The sequence below is a fragment of the Narcine bancroftii genome, chromosome 2 (genome assembly GCF_036971445.1).
Source record: "Narcine bancroftii isolate sNarBan1 chromosome 2, sNarBan1.hap1, whole genome shotgun sequence".
In the NCBI taxonomy this organism is placed as follows: domain Eukaryota; kingdom Metazoa; phylum Chordata; class Chondrichthyes; order Torpediniformes; family Narcinidae; genus Narcine; species Narcine bancroftii.
The window spans coordinates 144,769,164-144,789,304 of NC_091470.1; the positions used below are offsets into that span (position 1 = coordinate 144,769,164).

The following is a 20,141-nucleotide window of genomic DNA, read 5'->3' on the forward strand; positions in this document are numbered from 1 at the left end:
AGGGAAAATATCACAGTGGTTTAAATGGAATTTTCTCCACTCTGGGACGGGGAAAACTTTAATCTGACCCATATTCACTGCACTAAACTTACCCTGTTGTATTGGAAGATGATACAGTAAATGGAAAATGGCTCATTTCCCAGCCACAATGAATCATCCTGATTAACGGGAAAATTGGCAAAAAATGTGAACAAAATTCAAGTTAGTCTTGAGGATGAAAATTGAAAAGAAAAAAATATTAAATAGTTGTTTCTTCAAAATTGCTCAAAGAAATGCAGAAAAAGCTGCCACCATTTGGTGATCGATAATTCTAATATCGAATATGATTAACAGAATAAAGAAGATGCCAGCAGAACAGTTATGATGGGTGCTGCCAGCAATCAGAGTAAGTGTTTTGAACAACCAGTAGCCAAGGTTGAGATTAAGTCAGAGCAAACGTATGTGTTTTGGAAGGCGACCTTGAGGTCTCCCTGTTCTTAAAAAGATCCCACAAATTGCATTTCAGTAAATTCAGTCAACCTCAAAGTAAATAAAAGCAGACGAGGAGGAACAAAACAAAAGGAACACAAGTCAACTGCTAGAATACAAGGTGCCATTCTGAATGCTTTCCCAGAGCAAGTCCTCGATTTTTGATGGCATTGTGAGCTGAAGCTTGGCACTTTGCCTCTTTGCTGGAAGAAACCACTTACTGGAAACACAAGGACAACCAGTAGATGAAGTGCAACAAAGGTTAACAGAAAGGTTTCAGCTCAGTCTTATTGCACTGGCAATAATTTCAGTGCTTGCTGTAATCAGTCTCAGAATAATTTACACGTGACAGTTTTATTATACCAGATCTGGGAAGGTTTTAACCAGTGGAAAAGAGACTTACATGCTTGGCCATGTTGATACCTTCAGCATGAGGAAAAAGTTAGCAATCTTTATCTTTATGCTATCACAAAAGGCTGATAGCAGAGACAAGGACCATCTTTAAATGTATTGAGTTCTCAAGCTCCCTTTAGCTTTCACCCAACGACAGTAATACAGAAGCTAAAGACAGGCAAATCAATCAAGCGCTCCTTTGGGATTGGCATGTTCCAAATACAAATGGAAAACAAAGGCATGAAACTCAAAATAGAATAAAAACAGATTCCAGGTACTTGAATTCAAAACAGATTTCTTTAGTCCTGTGTCAAGCTGACTGCTCATTCTTCTCTCTCTGGGCAACAGCAAAGCAAGACCAGCAGTTTGCCCAGACAAGGGGTTCAGCAAAATGTGATGATTGGCTCACTGGTTTCAGGAGACACCATCGAATTCCTTAAATACCAGCCTTCAAAAACAGGCAAACCATGCTCCTGATCTTGCAGGGTGCGTGCACGGGTTCTTGTTGGTCAGACCTAGTTTGTACAGTGAAAACTGGTCTGAAGATGAAAAAGGGACAATTATCTGTCACCCTCTGCACATTTCATTCTGTGGCAATAATCCCTTTTGAAAAGCTACCTGGAAACTTAAACCCTCTTCAGATTATTGCTTCACTATGTAAAATGGTCAGTATCCTTAAGTCATGTGGACAATACATTTGCACAGCTGACACATTTCAATGTCTTCAGATAAAAATAGAGCATCTATGCACATTTAAATTAAAGCATTAATTTATGTCCATAGATATCAATAACATTGAAAGAGTGCAGAGAAGGTTTACTTGGATGTTGCCAGAATTTGAGGAACTGAGTTATAGGGAAAGGTTAAACAGGTTGGACTTTAATCCTGGAGCATAGAAGGATGAGAGAGATTTGATAAAGGAATACAAAATTTCGATGGGTATAGACAGCGTAAATACAAATAGACTTTTTCCACTGAGGTTAGGTGAAACAAAGGACATGGGTGAAGATTTAGGGGAATTTCTTCAGAGAGTGGTTTGTCTGAAGAGGGCATTCAAGATCATTGAGAACCCCCTTTCACCCCACACACAGCATTTTTCAGCTGTTCCCATTGGGGAAGAGATACAGGAGTATCAGTGCCAACACCACAAGGATGAGAAACAGCTTCTTCCCGCAGGCAGTGAGAAGGCTGAACAACCAAAGGAGCTGTTCACACTAACCATCCTCGTCTCTCATTTTTATCAAACAATATATTTTTAAAATATATATATCTATATTTGTTGTGTGTGTGCATTATTTATCTGTATGTGTGTTATGTCCGGTTGTGTGTCTGCATGTTTTGCACTAAGGACTTGTCCAAGGTCAGGTCACTCATCTGAGTGCTACTGGTACGATGTAACTCAGTATTATCTGTCACATGGTCAAGTGGTAGGCAACTAAACTGGCTCCCCCACCAGGTTTGCCTGGTGCAGTGGGTGGCTGGACACCCTGCAGGATGAAAAACAAGACCTGTCAAAGAGCAGATGAACCCACTTGTAGGGTCAATGGTCATCTAGCAAACACGTGCCTTGAGGTGTGGTAAGGGCATCCCTTGCATCAAAGCTTGGTCTGGCCACTCACTGCCACAGAACTTCCCCCAGCCGTCTTAGATCTCACCATGGCACTGAATCCGGGAGGGGATATCAAGAGGGTGGGTCTGTACCTGTGCAACCCCTATTCACCCAAAACCATTCACGCACTCCTGAGGAGTAGGGTCTTCATTTCTTTGGCTTGGCTTCGCGGACGAAGATTTATGGAGGGGTAAATGTCCACGTCACTGCAGGCTCGTTTGTGGCTGACAAGTCCGATGCGGGACAGGCAGACACGGTTGCAGCGGAAAATTGGTTGGTTGGGGTTGGGTTTTTCCTCCTTTGTCTTTTGTCAGTGAGGTGGGCTCTGCGGTCTTCTTCAAAGGAGGTTGCTGCCCGTTGAATTGTGAGGCGCCAAGATGCACGGTTTGAGGCGATATCAGCCCACTGGCGGTGGTCAATGTGGCAGGCACCAAGAGATTTCTTTAGGCAGTCCTTGTACCTCTTCTTTGGTGCACCTCTGACACGATGGCCAGTGGAGAGCTCGCCATATAGCACGATCTTGGGGAGGCGATGGTCCTCCATTCTGGAGACGTGACCTACCCAGCGCAGTTGGATCTTCAACAGCGTGGATTCGATGCTGTCGGCCTCTGCCATCTCAAGTACTTCGTTGTTAGGGATGAAGTCGCTCCAATGAATGTTGAGGATGGAGCGGAGACAACGCTGGTGGAAGCGTTCTAGGAGCATATCAAACCCCACAAACTGACTGGGATGGATAGCCAGAATAACTTGTGCAATCAAATGACAATAAATTGGCTTGATTTGGTGGGACTGTGGAACGAGCTACCAGCTACCAGCTGAGGTGGTCAATGCAGGTTCACTTTTAACGTTTTAGAAAAATTTGGACGTAAATGGATAAGAGGGATTTGGAGTGATATGAACTAGGTACAGGTCATTGAGACGAGGCAGAATAACAGTTCGGCATAGATGAGAAGGGCCAAAGGGCCAGTTTTCTGTATTGTAATGTTCTGTGTCATGGACCATAGCGGACATTGCTCAGGTACAATAATGAAATATTGTTTGTCATTCCATTTGAGAGGGAGATGGCTGCAGGATTCTTGTTACTGAACTGTGCAACAGTTAAAAAGTAATTTGAGGAACATAAAAGACACAAAGAGAGTTTCTTCAAGTAAATTAAAAGGAATAAAGTGGTCCAAGTGACCCCAGTGTGAAGGAAGATGGCAAAATAACACGAGGACAAAGGGAGAGAAATTAAGCAGATAACTCTATCAGTTTACATGATAGACGATCATATAAACATCCCACTTATGTTCAAGGGAGAAACTAAATATGGAGAAATAATAGGCAAATATAATAATGAGGATAAACACTTTCCCAGGATATTAAAAGAAGTGGATACATTAGTTATGGAGCCATAGAATCATAATTTCCCGCCACTCTGTACCAAAACAAAATGACTGAAAACCAATTTCCTGCAGTCAAATGCTGTGGTTTTTCTGACCTTAATTTTTTTGTTTTTAAAAAAATATTGTGCTCAGACATACCAATATGTAATCAAGCATTTCATTTGGTTCAGAAATACTGTTGGGAGATCTATTTATGATTTGTACTTTATAAATTTCTAATGGCAGCAGTTAAAGAATACATCAAGTCTGATAGCTCTGCGGAATTTGTCTCGTTCATTTTGAACGCAAGATTTCACAGCAGCCATGGCAACCTTGAAACAAGTGGCACATACGGGAGAACGATACTCTCTCATCTCAATTAGCATAAAAGCACATCTAAAATTGGCATTTCGGAATAATCTAGTCTCGATTTTAGAAAATCCACACAGGCCAGGCAATGCAGAAGATGAATTACTGAGGCACATTAACTCGTGAGAATTCAGCTGGCCCATAGTTTTACAATAGATTTTTAATGCTGTCAGCTTTACCTTTTGACAGAGATTCGTTTGCAGGCAGGATCTGTGACATCGCCTTTAGCAATGTTGGCAAACAACATCTCTTCAGATGCCATTTCAAACATCACTGCTGTTGCACATACTATAATACTGAAGTCACAGCTCGAGATAATGTAACCTCAGCAATTGCTTGGACCACAAACCACAAAAAGCAAAATATGCTTGATGGGAGGAGATAAGAACCCAAAATATAGCGATGAAAGGTGGGATCGGCCAGTTTGATCGCATAGGACAATAATAGACCCAACATTAACAAAAGTCTGTCAATCAACTTGCTGATTGTGTCCTCCTCATTTTGCATTTCAGTCAGAGCCTGATGACAACAAACACACCCTTAATATTAAAAACTGTGATGAGACCAGACCTATTGCATTTAGTGCAGAATATCCCAATCTACATTTTTTTACAGCCATTCCAGCCCACGACCTCATGCTGCCCAATTAATCTCTAACCCCGATATGTTCTGAAGGGTGGGAGCCACAGGAAGAACGTGCAAACTCCTTACTCCTATTTTTTGTTCCATGACAACAAATCTAAAGGTTCATTTAAGTCACTTTGCAGTATAATTAGTGCTCCAAGTGGCTCTTTATCACTACCTGTTTGAAAGCTGAGAAACATCTTATTTTTAAACAAAAACTTTTCCCCATCATCCTCAGAATACCTGCACCACAATTAAAAAGCATCTTTCAACACTGTTGAGATAGAAGGGCTTTCCTTGCACAGTCTTATTTCACAGAAAAACTGCAGATGCTGAAATCTTGAGCAAATATGCATTTTGTTTCATTTTCAGTTTCATGCCTTTGTTTTCTATTTGGAACATGTCAATGCCAAAGGATTGATCTTCCTGTCTTTATTTTTTTTATTACGAGAAGGTGGAAGGACCCATTGGATCAGGCAGCATTCATGGGTAGAAATGGTTTGTCAACATTTCGGGTCGGGAATATTTATCAAAACCAACACTGGACTGTAATAAAGGGTCCCAACCTGAAACATTTTACCAATGGATACCACCTAACCTGATCAGTTTTTCCAGGCACTCATTACTTTTACTTCACAGACTGCCTCAGATCATTCCCATTTCTTTGGAAAATCATGGTTAGAAGACAGAAAAAGTGGGACCCGGTTTACAAAATAGAAAAATAATTCTGGGCAGACTGTTCTCGAGTTACTGAGTAGGGGAAATAATTTTTTTTAAAAATATTTTATTTTTGGATTCAAAACTCATAAAAATTCAAACAACAATACACTTTCTTTCAACAGTTATGCATTAACTTACAGAGTCCATTACCCCCCCCCCCCCACCCCCCACCGCCAATATAACCAAGAATAAAGTTATGTAAAACCTACAACTACAAAAAACATAAATCCCGGTGAGGTCAATTACCCTTCCGAAAAACTAAAGGGAAAAAAAATGAAACAAAACTCCAGATACTTAAATAAAAAGGGATAAGGGACAAAAATACAAAAGCATGTCGTCTGCACTGCATCTGCGTCTTTCATCCCAATCATTTCCTTGCTGGGATGGGCTACTTCATTTCCTCTATTCCGATAGGGTGAAATAATATGCTTCAGATAAGGTTGCCACACTCTAACGAATGCGCCATATTTCCTCCTTAAATTGTACATGGTTTTCTCCAGGGGAATACAACTCTCTATTTCCGAATTCCATCATGTTATATTTAGTTGGGAGTTGGACTTCTACGTGACCGCTCTACATTTCCTGGCCACCTTCACAAACTGAATTTGGTCTTGGACAGTTTAAATCACACGTCCATATTATTTCCCAGAAGGTACAATTCCGGATCCTATGTTAAATCCACTTTTGTAATGTTTTTTCAGGATGTCTCCAAGATCCTGCCAGAAGAATTTCACCTTTGTACACAGCCAGGGTGAATGGATAAAGGTTTCAATCTCCACACCTTAAGCACATTTCTGAAATTTATGATTTAGATTTATGTAATTTTTGTGGTGTGAGATACTGTTGATGCAAGAAATTGTATTGCACCAACCTGTACCTGACATTAATAACATCTGTCATGCTGTCCCGACACAGGTCTGACCAGCACCGTTTGTGGATTGTTGAGAGGGAATAAATATTGACCTGGGCATAACATTCTTCCCTTCGAAGCAAGATTTATAAATGCAAATGCTTTAAAAAATCCAAAACTGTTTCTGTAATTTAGTCAAACAAAATATATGCTGGAAATTCCTTGATAGAATAAAATTTTGCCCATGATTTCACAACACACTTTCTCCAAGTCTAATTGAAACATACTTTGCTCTGGAACTCTGTGTGCATCTTTGTTTACTCGTGGACAAGGTTTCGCTGCTTTGGTTCATAAAGAAAGTCCTTTCAGGATAAGGTCTATTTGTACAGTTCTCAATGCAATCACTCATTATTTTGTGTCGTCTCGACAATAGAAAGGATTCCAATGATCTAAAGTGAACCTAAATGTATTAAAATGCCCTAGAATTTCTATTTAATATTGAAAACAAAATATTGAAAATGTTCCCCATCTAAATAATCGTCTACCTGTCTATTTCTTCTCCCATAGTGGGTGACCATCCACCTTTCAATGTTGTACTTCACCTGCCACCTCTCTGTCCATTTTCCTAATCGTACTGAAGTCTCTGCAGCCTTTTGGTCCCCTCAGTACCACTTCCCCGACCAGCTATTTTGGCATCATCTGCAAATTTTGACACAAAACCACCTATCCCATTATCCAAGTCATTTGCATATCATACAGCATAAAAAGCTACCCCCAACACACACCCCTGCAGAACACCACCAGTAACCAACTAGAACAGATCCAACAATTCCTACTCTACCAGCCAATCCTCTCGTGATGCCAGCACCTTTCCTGTAATTCCATGGGTTCTCATCTTGTTTAGGAGCCTTATGTGCGGCACCTTGTCAAAGGCCCTTTGAAAGTCCAAATACATAAACTATTTCCTCTGCATCTCCCCTGCCTTCCTACTTTAGAAGATCACCAATTGAACATTTTACTGTAAAACATCGAACATTATACCAAAGTACAAACCCGTCGGCTGACGATATTGTGCCAACATATATATACTGCACATAATTTAAAAAAACAAAACCCTCCCTACCTCATAACCCTCCATTTTTCTTTCATTCATGTGCCAAGGAATCTCTTAGTATTCCATCCTCCACCAATTCATGCCCTGGTGTTCCAGCCTCCACCAATTCATACCCTAGTATTCCAGCCTCCACCAATTCATACCCTAGTATTCCATCCTCCACCAATTCATGCCCTGGTGTTCCAGCCTTCACCAATTCATACCCTAGTATTCCAGCCTCCACCAATTCATGCCCTAGTGTTCCATCCTCCACCAATTCATGCCCTGGTGTTCCATCCTCCACTAATTCATGCCCTGGTGTTCCAGCCTCCACTAATTCATGCCCTGGTGTTCCAGCCTCCACCAATTCATACCCTAGTATTCCAGCCTCCACCAATTCATGCCCTAGTGTTCCATCCTCCACCAATTCATGCCCTGGTGTTCTATCCTCCACCAATTCATGCCCTGGTGTTCCAGCCTCCACCAATTCATACCCTAGTATTCCAGCCTCCACCAATTCATGCCCTAGTGTTCCATCCTCCACCAATTCATGCCCTAGTATTCCATCCTCCAATTCATGCCCTAGTATTCCATCCTCCACCAATTCATGCCGTAGTGTTCCAGCCTCCACCAATTCATGCCGTAGTGTTCCAGCCTCCACCAATTCATGCCGTAGGGTTCCAGCCTCCACCAATTCATGCCGTAGGGTTCCAGCCTCCACCAATTCATGCCGTAGTGTTCCAGCCTCCACCAATTCATGCCGTAGTGTTCCAGCCTCCACCAATTCATGCCGTAGTGTTCCAGCCTCCACCAATTCATGCCGTAGTGTTCCAGCCTCCACCAATTCATGCCGTAGTGTTCCAGCCTCCACCAATTCATGCCGTAGTGTTCCAGCCTCCACCAATTCATGCCGTAGTGTTCCAGCCTCCACCAATTCATGCCGTAGTGTTCCAGCCTCCACCAATTCATGCCGTAGTGTTCCAGCCTCCACCAATTCATGCCGTAGTGTTCCAGCCTCCACCAATTCATGCCGTAGTGTTCCAGCCTCCACCAATTCATGCCGTAGTGTTCCAGCCTCCACCAATTCATGCCGTAGTGTTCCAGCCTCCACCAATTCATGCCGTAGTGTTCCAGCCTCCACCAATTCATGCCGTAATGTTCCAGCCTCCACCAATTCATGCCGTAGTGTTCCAGCCTCCACCAATTCATGCCTAAGTGTTCCAGCCTCCACCAATTCATGCCGTAGTGTTCCAGCGTCCACCAATTCATGCCGTAGTGTTCCAGCCTCCACCAATTCATGCCGTAGTGTTCCAGCCTCCACCAATTCATGCCGTAGTGTTCCAGCCTCCACCAATTCATTTTAGGCACCCACAACTCTCTATGTAAAAAAATTACTCGATATCTCCCCTAAACCTTCCTCCCTTCTCTTTGTACAGATGTCTGCTGATGTTTGCTATTCTTGACCTGGGAAAAAAAGATGCTGGCTATCTATGCCCTTCATAATCTTGTCGACCACTATTAAGTTATCTTTCTTCCTTCTTTTCTCCAAAGAGAAAAGCCTCAGCAGCTTGGCTAACCTTGCCTCATAAGATATATTTTCAAATCCAGTCAACATCCTGATCAATCTCTTCTGCACACTCTCTAGTTTCCACATCTTTCCTGTAATGAGGTGACCAGAAATGAACACAATAATCTAAGTATGGTCTCACCAGAGCTACAACATTACCTCACAACTCCTGAACTCAATCTCAAGACAAATGAAGGTCAGCATTCCATTGGCCTTCTTAACTCTCCTATCAACCTGCATGACAACCTTGAAAGATCTATGGATTTGAACCCCAAGGTCCCTGTTTTTTCACATTGTCAAGTATCCTACCATTAACCATATACTCTGCCTTCAAGCTTGAGCTTCCAAAGTGCATTGTATCACACTTATCCATAGTACCAATTTATAAATAACCTGCGAAACATTGAAGTCCGCAGATGCAGTGACTGAAGTATAAACATAATGCTGGAGAAATTCAGCAGGTCACATAGCACTCTTTATGAAGCAAGGATAAAGGTACATAACCAACATTTTGGGCCTGAACTTTTCTTCAAGGTTATATAAATGATCTGGAATAGATGACTTAAGTTGTTTAATTTTGGAGTTGAGTTTGATTTATGAAGCTGAAATGTAGTTGCCGATTTCCTAGCAGAAATTTCTATTGATGTGACAGATACAAATATGAGGAGATATTGCAATTTGATTCACAGCAAGCAACCAAAATTATCTGATAACTTATCACTCAGGATGTAACATTAAATAATCTAGGTGACCTGCTGCTTTCTTTTTTTTTGAAGATGCCAAAATTAATTTCTAAATCTTCCAGGAATTAGCAGCACAAAAGCCTGGTAAAACTGTAGGGCTGTTGATAACTTTGTGTCATAAATAAAAGCCTAACATTTCCAATGAAATTTCCAGCTCTGATATCTTGTGAACATCATTCTTTCCACATAATAGTACACATGATTATACAAAGGTTCCACTCTGAAAGCTTTGCAACCTGTTGGTTGGCCCACAATGTTTACATTTTACATGTCATCAATGTTATGTAACTTTAACTAGCAGGCAAAGTTTTTTTTAAATAAAACTTCCTCATTAAAGGTGTGCCTAAAGACAATATTAGCTGTTTAAAATGTGAGAAACCAATGTTTGTGCAGCAAGTAATTCAGAATCAAGATTTCAAATGGTAAATAAACAACACAGAATTTATTTTATATTTAATACAAATAAAGCTGATCAAAAACTATTCCTAGATGTTTGAGCGGGGGGTGGTGGGGGATTGTCATCAAACAAATCTGCTTTACTACAACTTTCCTGATGATCTTCAAGCTTCAAGGTTAAAGTGGAGCTAATTGAAATATCGTGGTCCGCATTAAGGTTAGGGTTCGATGCTGGTTTCGCTCGTGGCAGCCAGGAGAGAGAGACATTCACTCATTTTCAAGCCAGTATCATTCTGGCAAAAACTCCAGTATCGGAGCAATGAAATTAACTGAACTAAATTAACACACTGCTGACTGTTCCTTGATGAAATAATTTTATAGAGCAAGTTAAATATACAAGAGCACAAGAAACGAAGAGCATGAATCGGCCACAATCAGCCATCCAACCCTTCAAACTGATCACAGGTCATCCATGCTGGTGTCAAATCTACCTTGAATTCCTGGGAATGCAAAGCCCCCTTCTACGATAAAACCAGACTCCTTCCAGCTAGAGTCCATTCCTACTCGTGCCCCTGGGCTATGGACTCCATGGACTGGCAGGGCTTGCAATGAAGAATGTTGACTTTGCCTCTGCATTTCTAAAATATGATGGGAGAGTCAATCTAGACCCTTATTCAGCAGTGTCAATATACAGCGCCAGTGTCCCAGGTTGGAATTCGGTGTGGTGTATCAGGAGTTTGTACATTCCTCCAGTGACTTGTGTGGGTTTCCCCCATCAACCAAAACGTATGGGGTTGCAGTTTAATTTGGGAGTAATTGGGTTTAAATGCCCGGAATCGGTAAAATTTATAGATGGACATAATGACAACCAGAATGCTGGCGGGTTAATATAAATAAAACAGAGGACTTGTATTTCTGTTGTACCTTCCCCAATCTCAGAGCCCCTCAAGACACGTGCAAGCAGTACGATACTTGTGAAGTATTGCTCCGAGCTCCCAGAAACAATAATCTGCCTCAGCTGTACCATTGAAGAGGTAAATGCTGGCTCCAAACGGAGTAAGGACAATTACTCTGTTGCAAGATAGAACAATGGATTCTAGACGTACACTTGAGAGTGAAGTTTAACATGATGTCTGAACAATAAACTCATGAAGGTCATGAATAAGGTAAATGGTCACAGCTTTATTCCCCAGGTAAGATTTAAGATGCAAGGAACAAGATTTAAAAGGGACTTGAGGGGCAAGTTTTTGATACAGTGGGTGATTTAGAACAAGCTGCCAGATGAACTGGTAGAGGTGGGTACAATTACAAATAAAAGTGATTTGGACAGGAACATGGATCACAAAGGTTAAGAGCAGCCATTCTCACCCTCAGGACTGTTCAAAGTTTATGGGCCCCCTTCCCTGTGAAGCAGTTGTTGAGTTGGTTCCTTCCGTACTTCTCTCCTACCCACTACATTAAAAACATATTATGATTTCAGTCCGTGACCCACTCTTAAATGTGCTGTTGCCTCCAGGATGGGCCCCTGTTGAGAAAGGCTGGTTAAGAGGAATATGGACCCAATGCAGGCAGATGGAACTAGGTCAGGTCAGCAACTTTCGTCAGATGGCTGAGTGGAGCATGCATCTTCCTGTTCAATATTCTTTTACACCTTGCAGCAACTAATCTTCATCAGCCACTTGACTATGTTATTAACATTGAAATAACGACAATCAGAACCAATTCTGAAGGGCTGATAGTCCATGCACAGAAGCAATTTAAGTTTCCAATTTATGGAAATAGGAAATATAAGAAATATCTGTCACATAGATACAAGAAGGAAAGGAAGGTTTCCTTTGTTGAGTAGGTTTCTATCGCTTGGCACAACATTGTTGGCCGAAAGGCCTGTACTTTGTTGTTATGTTTAAAATATACTTTGACTTAAATATTCTCCAAATGATTAAAGCATGTAAAGAATAAATGTTTAAGCAAACCCAGTGATCAAATGCAACAAAAGGATTACATATTTCCATGAACAAATGCCTTAAACTATATTCTTATACATTCTAACTCAAGTTCATCATCCAACCTGCTGTTGTATGGCTGAAGGGGTGCTGAAGGGAGAAAGCAAACTCTCTCTTCACCAAATGTGAAGTAAAACCAGAACTGAGGGAAAATGAGAAGAATTAATATGCTGGTCAACATTCAGCAACATGGAAAACCTGATCATGCCAAAAATGCAACTCTCTGACCAGCAAAACAGTAGAAAATATGTAAACATGGATGAAGATGATTTAAATGGTTTAATCCCTCACTGTCCTCAAGCTGCCACGTTTGAAATGTAATAGAATGACATTTTAGACACAAATCCTGATATAGGAGAACATGAAAGGTGGAAGATGGAACGAACACCGTTGTTACGAGTAATTATAGGCTGACAATGATAATGAATCACATATGAATGGTTGGTTGACCTACAAATTTATTCCACAGTTGTGGATGGTCATCATTTGTTTTATAAAAACAGTTTTGCGACATTACCAGTTTTGATCTCTTTGCACAAACAATTTCTAAAACCACCGTGAACACATCTGGTTCCTTTACTCCCTTTTGGGATTGAGGCTGTCTCTTTTAGTCTTGATGGCTGAAAATATATCTCTGGTCTATTGTATCAGATTGACTCAACTACTGAAGCTTTCAATCATAAACTGACTAAAATCCTTGAAAATGTATGTGTAAAATTTAAAAATATTCAATTAACAAATAAGGAACTGAAATGAGCAAAATGTGTTCATTAGTCTTGTAAAAACCAAAACTTTATTTAAAATGAGATGTGTGGATTTAACATCTCTGGACAGGCGGGCACACAAACCCAAGAAAAATTCAGCTGTTTTTTTCTGAAACAGTTAATATTTTTATAATTACTGGAATATATTAAAAGCTAATTTTTGATAGATTTTTTTTGTAAACTTTAATAAATGAAAAGAAATATGAGAGTTATAAAGTCATAGATGGAATGAAGAGACAATGAAAACCCAGTAATAGAAGAGGATTTAATGGAGATGGAACAAAATCAACCCTCAGCCTTGTTAACCATAGCATATGACACAATAAAAATTCTATTTTGTGCAGCATTAGATGAAAGAGGAAAATGTCTTTTTTGTCCTTTCAGTTTTCTACTTGACCTAACCAGATCTTGGGTAGTGACAGACAATGTCACTTCAACAATTACTGTGCCCTACTTTTAGAATTACCAGGTGGTTCTTTCAAATGATGACGACACAAAAAAGTCAGGAAACGGGAAGTTGGTCATTCCTTTTATTTGTCTGCGTCTGTGTAGTTTTCACAACATCAACTAATGATCCGCAGGAACGACCTGGGATAATGCTCTTCGATTTTCAAGCTTTTTCCCAGTTTATCCATGGCATTATCATTAGGCTGTTGCAAATAAAAGCAACAAAAAAAAAAGCTCTGTCTCAAGCTCAAACATTAATGGGACTATGATATTTATGAGAAAACTTAGAAGTTACACGATGAAACAAATTTCATCTGTTGCGAGAGGAAATTAACGAACAGTCAATCAAGCTCAGAAAACCAGAACTGAAATTACACCGTTGTACCTGATGGAAACTATTGAATTACAATTTAGTGTAGATGTCCATGTATCGACCTTGTTAAGCATTGAGGTTTACAGCAACAGACATTAAAATAAATGTTTTTCATATCAATGTTAAAGCAATGCAGTACTCAGAGGGAAAAAGAGTTATCTGCCATGGGAACAAAATGGACCTGAATGCTCATCACTTCAACTGTGACACTGCTCGTGGATTAAAACAAAACTGAGGTTTTTCCACTGCATTGAACATCTTGCTCCACAATTTCCAATCATTGACCGAGTACTCACCGCTGATCTTGAAAAAATCTGCCCAGATACCTTCAAGAGGACGTTGCTGACGTGTAGCACCCAGGAGACTTCTACAGGTAACCAGCTGATCCCAGCAACAGCAGCGTCAAGCCGGGTGAGCAGTCAATAGACAGAAATATTCCAATGGCCAGCAAGCAGTGGGGCTTAATTTTTATTTTAAACACTTCATTTCAGAGTGAAATTAGCATTTCTATGAGGGTGGTAATGGCAATAGCAAACTTTAAAATGAATGCATCTGGAATCAACTGAAAAATTCTCAGGGCCAATATGTTACTCAACAGCAATGAAAGTTTTAAAAATTGAGATGCTCCTCATTCAAAAAAAAATCATTATATTCGCAGCAGTTTTTACAGTTAAAATAGTTGAATTTCTGATTCTACATTTACAATCTTGTAGAGCTTTGGTTCACGGACAATAATTTCTAGCTTTCTGAATTTAATTATTCATTTCATGAAGTAACGACAGGTATAAAAGCTGACAATTCTGCTCCCATTTATACTGCTAATGGTAGGGCATTATGCTCCTTATAATAAATGGAAATATATAATTTGTGCCTTTATGCTCTTTACAACCATTTTCCCAACTATAAATATTTATAATAATGAACACAGTCACAAATGCCTGAAGCAAGCTTTTTCCACTGTAAATAAACCCTCCTGCCAGAGGTGGTGCTGCATTTAAACATTTATCAAGAAATGACATAAAATTAAAAGCTGGGGGTGGCGGGGGGTGGGGGGGGGGGGGGGAGGGCATGACTTTAAAATGAGGGTTTGCATCATGACCTTGTCCTCTTCATCTTCTAACCATTCAAAGATATTAAGACCCAGCTCCCACTTAAAATTTCCAAGATGCTTAATAATCTAACAGACAGAATTTTGCCTCATTTCCATCTCAAATTGGTAATTTTTTTTTAAAAATTCCCTTGCTCAAGATTCTCTCCACAAATGCCTTGTCAAGACCATTCAGAATCTTTCACCTTTCAATCAAATTTCCTCTCACTCTTCTTTATTCCACTGGATACAGCTCTGGTCTTCTCAATTTTGTCACAAGACAACTCAGCCATTCCAAGTTTGTGATTATTTTTTCCTCTCCTAAATAACAAAATTTCATAATTGATAAGTTCTTTTAGAGTGGCCACATGAATAGTGACCATCAAAGAAACATAGATTTAAAAAAAGTTATAATTACTTTTAAATGGGATAATTTATACGGCAGATCACCACTGCTTATTTCATGATCTTTTTCTGTTTCCATATGGGTTTCTAGATTTTTTTTTCTTTTTGAGTTTGGTCTACACACAGTCCATTAATTGCATATTTGATAGAGCTACAATTGAGAAATAGAACTGTGTCTATGAACAGTAAGGTACATTCCACTCTGTGCCAGGCCCATTGTTTTCAGAAGTGGAGAAGGGAATATTATTGTAGTGGGAAGGGAATGTGAAAAAAGCCTGTGTGTAGGGTAGTGGCCAATGCATAGCAGAGGGGAGGGAAAGTTTCACATTGCACAATTTTCTCTGCTCTAAAATAAATCTAATATCATGTAATTATATGATATGTAATATCATGTAACTGAATGTTAATATTTTACAGTTTATTATGTATAATATTATTTCTCTGCAGCTCATGGTACATGGATTAAGGATTGCACCTCCCAGAGCAAGGTAATACGACCCCATTTAATGAATTGGGTGTACGAACACATTGTTTCCCATTTTAAGTGGGTACTGGCCAATAACACTTAGCCCTGCACATTTTATGGAAGAACCCAGATGGTGAAGAATTATGATCAATTTCCAAAAGACAAGGCCACTTGACTGCCATACATTTGCAAAACATTTTTAGACGAGTGGTTTTGTTAGTGAAGATATATGTAAGGAATCCCTGTTCTCTCGCAAAAAAAAATCCAGCAAAACATCAAAACTACTTATATTTCATGGGCATCAAAACACATTTTATTGGAATCTAAATTCGGCAGGAAGCTCCTCACAACCCTCTGTTTTTACTAGCTTTTTACTATCTAGCTTTCAAGCCTTTGTATTCACTCCATCCACCCCCCCCACCCCCCCCACCATACCTCAAAGTTGAATTATTAGTGGTATTTATTAATAAATATTGAATTAACTACCCACTACCAGGAGAAGAGATGATTAAACATCTAAATTAGGAATATATATATAAATATATATATATATATATATATATATATATATATATATATAAATGGGGGTGATGGGGGAGGGGAGAAAGAGTGAGCCCAGGAGGTTGGAGGAGCTGTCATATTAAACTGAAGAGAATGTATGTTAACTCCATCTACCATAAACACGAACAACTTTGGACAAGTTAGTTACATGTGCAGTTCTCAAAGTGTGTGTTGATGGCAGGCCTGTTCTAAATTCAGTTCAAAGGACAGTGACAATGCAATATTTACCAGCCAGAACATTCCTTTTAATTTAATACAAAATCATAAAAAAAGTAAATTATTGCTGATGCTGCAAATATGAAAAACTACTGGAAATACTCAGCAAACCATCTGTGGAGAGAGAATCAGGGTTAATATTTCAGGCTGGTTCCGTTGACCTAAAATCTTAAACGATTCTCTCTTCCACATTGCTGTCTGTCCAATTGAGTCATTTCAGCAGCTTCCACTTTATTCCTTGTTCATCTTCATCTGCTTCACTCAGGAAAAACCTGCTGGTTAATGAAGCCACTGTATTTGGGCTGGACTTTAAAAAGCTGGATGATTTTTATCTTCCAGAAGTTATCGTTTCGATCCAGGATTATTACCCAAGATTTGAACAAAGCAGAGAATAACTTAATTGTTAAAAACAAACAGTAGGCACTTTTCATACAGATGTGTGTTCTTCAGGCCAAGGACTAGACAAGAAGCTATAGTTGGCCAAATAGAAAAAAAACTTCAGAAAGATGAGGCTTGCAGAACTGGAGAGGACAGACAAGGCGACGAGTAACAGAGCAAACCAGTTGAAAACAAATAATCACCGTTTTGGTGCATGAATTGACATTTGGAAGTCAGATATATTTGGTTCTTTGAGCAGTCGCAATGCCAATGACCCATTGTGCTCACCAGCAGGCTGGAAGGGGAATGCACAAAAAATTTCAGCCAAAGGGTATGAAAGGATGATCATGCAATTTTAAACAATTTAAGTCAACCTGACATTTTCCCTTGTCAAGGACAAATGGTAAATAGATCACCATGTTACCCTGCACAAAGAATTACAACATGACCAGAAGCAATAATCAGAGAATACAAAGAGTCATCAGACCATTAAATTTATTCCAAACTTCAATTTTATTTTAACCCTTGACCTCACCTGGAGAAATTCTTCACCTAATGGGTTAACTGCAGAACTAACCGAATAAATGGCTCAAGTTATATTTTAAAAATAAGATGGTGGGGAGTTCAATGACCTGCACGGAGAGAAAGCACTCCATCCAAGATGCATGAACCGTGAGGTGCTATGAAGTTTCACATATGGAAAATGCAAAATCTGAGAATCAATGGTTACCTATGACGTTGAACATAAAAACATTTACAGAGTTCAGAATGCAAGAAGGGAGATGTTCAAAAGTGGGGTTTGTTTGATTTCATGCACAATTGAGAACAAAGGTGGCGGAATACAAAACCTGTTTATGCATGTTACCCACCAGGAATCTTTCTGCTGGCATAATTGCCTTAAAGCAAACTACCACTTGTTTGCTGCCTGATTTACTTCACACTGTAAACAAGAAGTGTGGACCTTTAACCTGCCACTGCTCCCCCCATCCTTTGCTCATTCAAAGCCACCACAAGCTGCGAAGGATTAGCTGGTTGGCTTGTCAGAAGTTAAGACCGTGTGTGACATGGAGCCATCAGTGAGACTGCTTGAAGACTGAACAAAACAGAGAGGGAAAAGGGACCTATTGGAGAGAGAAGCGGTGGCCGATGAGCTTGCGGGAAGGTCACGTTTGAGCACCAGCCTCTGGTGGGGGGAAAATTTACACAATACGACCCAAGCAAAGGCCAAAAAAGGGAAAATGAAAGAACGAACCACAATAAATGAAACTGCTTGCAGCTGAAATATTGTACTTTGCACCATAGTTTTAAGCAGAGAGAGAGAGAGAGAAATCTTTTTTCCAGCTGGAGCAGGGAGGGACATTTCAACAATTCTCTCCGATAAGTGGCACCTGCAAGGTGGGGGGGGGGGGGGGAGAGGGGATCTTGGGGGGGCTCCCAGAAACACATTCCTGATGAGGGAGAACCAGGCTGCCACTTGAAATCAGCTGCACCCCCTCAAATCGCCACAAGTTTGGGAGAGCACATCAGTGGGAGATGAAACAGTCACCAATGGAACAGCAGAGCACCAGAAGCCAAGACAGAGAGATAATGGGGAGGGGGGGGGAACACTCACCGTCTCCTTAGTTGGGAGCAACTCTTTGCGAATCCTGAAGAAGTTCTTGCCGTACTGCCTCAGCCCCTTGATGAAGCGTTTCTGTGGGGACAGAAGAAGGGGCATCAGCAGGGGAGACAGGAAAATAAACCTCTGCTTTGGTCCACAACGAGGGAGAAAGCAGCAATTCAGCAGGGGAAGATGGCGGAAACTTGCAGTGCACACAGCTCCTCTTTTCTTTCCGAGCCACTGAACACTCGGGCTGGAGGCACCCGGCCTCCCTGCCTCCCTGCCTCCCTCCCTCCCTCAGCACAGGCTGGCACTTCAGGGCTTGGCAGGGCTCCAGTAAACCATGACAACAATTCAAGCCGGAGACCTTTTGAGTCCTCTTCTGTCTCGGGTAATGTCAGTGTGCCGTCAGTAAGTGGCAGAGGGAGAGCACACAAGCGAGAAGGACCTTGTCACTCGGCTCCAACACTACAAAGGGGATGGTTTACATGTGATCCCTTCGCGAGTCGCTCTCGGCTCCGGTCGGACAGAAATCCTGGCGTGGAGCACGCCTTCCCCCACAGCGCACAGCCGCGCGCGCGCCCGCGCCCGCCCGCCCGCCGCCATGGCGGGGGGGGGGGGGGGCAAGGCCTGGTACCTGAGGAACCAGGTGGGCAGCCGGCGGCCCAGCTCCCTGAGTTTGGCATGAATTGGGCAACAGGCCCCAGACTGAACAGGCCCCCCCCCCCCCACTATTTCACCCAATGCAACAAGAAATTTAAACCTGAAGATTAAGCCCTGCACTTAATCTTCAGGTTTGAATTTCTTGTCCCATGGGTGAAATAATGGGGGGGGGGGGGGGTCAATCGGCTGGCGACAAGAAAATCAGTCACCAATTGCCAGAAATTATCAAAAGATTAACACTGAAGCTGTTGAAGAATTTAGTGATTCGTCCCACCAGAGAAGATGACAGCGTGGCTCCATTGATGGATCCAAGACAAATTTAAGGCATCGAAGTACAAACAATTCATAATACCCAGCGTTTAACCATTTACAACTGAGATTTGAGTTGAATATCCCGAAAGAACAAGGAAAAGTACCACAAAAATCCCTTAAATCCCACATGGCTTTATCATTGGCCAAATTTGTTTTTTTTTCACACGTCTATTAAAAGTCTTTTGATAGATTAAATTTAACAGTAACACTCTCACCCAGAGTCCAGAGGAAGTATTGTACTTTTGGAGGGCATTATTTTGGATGAGAGGACAAAAACCCAGGATGCTCTCAGGAAAATGAAACAATCCCATGATAGGGAATGTTCCTTCCACTCTGGACCATCTTTCTTTCTTAACCATCATTAATTTGCTTTGCCATCAAAGGAAATACCTCATCATCTCAATGTGGTTTGTGCGATCTTACTTTGCACCAGTTGGCCACCGCATTTTCATCAACAACTGTGCGGTTTATAATTTTGTTTTAAATCAGCTGTGAATCATTTTTGGCCATCTTAAGATTGGTCATCAGTGCAAGTTTCCTCGTAATATCCATCATCATAAAAGTCAGGCCAAGGACCTCATCCTTTGAGATGAGCAGCAGCGGAATTAACGAAAAGTGCTTTGAGGTTTTTGTTAAAACGGAAAATTAAAAGCATTGTTCAAAGATACCT

The 20,141-nt window shown here is 40.8% G+C and overlaps 1 protein-coding gene across 13 annotated transcripts in view; it reads right to left on the reverse strand.

The window, feature by feature from the left end:
• rerea (arginine-glutamic acid dipeptide (RE) repeats a) overlaps positions 1–20,141 on the reverse strand; it is a 502,370-nt gene that overhangs the window by 83,425 nt on the left and 398,804 nt on the right. For all 13 annotated transcript variants that reach the window (XR_011351646.1, XM_069918381.1, XM_069918382.1 and 10 more), the window contains one exon: positions 18,509–18,589. Coding sequence is in view for 12 of the 13 variants with exons in the window: in XM_069918381.1 (XP_069774482.1) it covers positions 18,509–18,589 (81 nt within the window). In the remaining variant the exon portion in view is untranslated. The remainder of the gene's footprint in view (positions 1–18,508; positions 18,590–20,141) is intronic.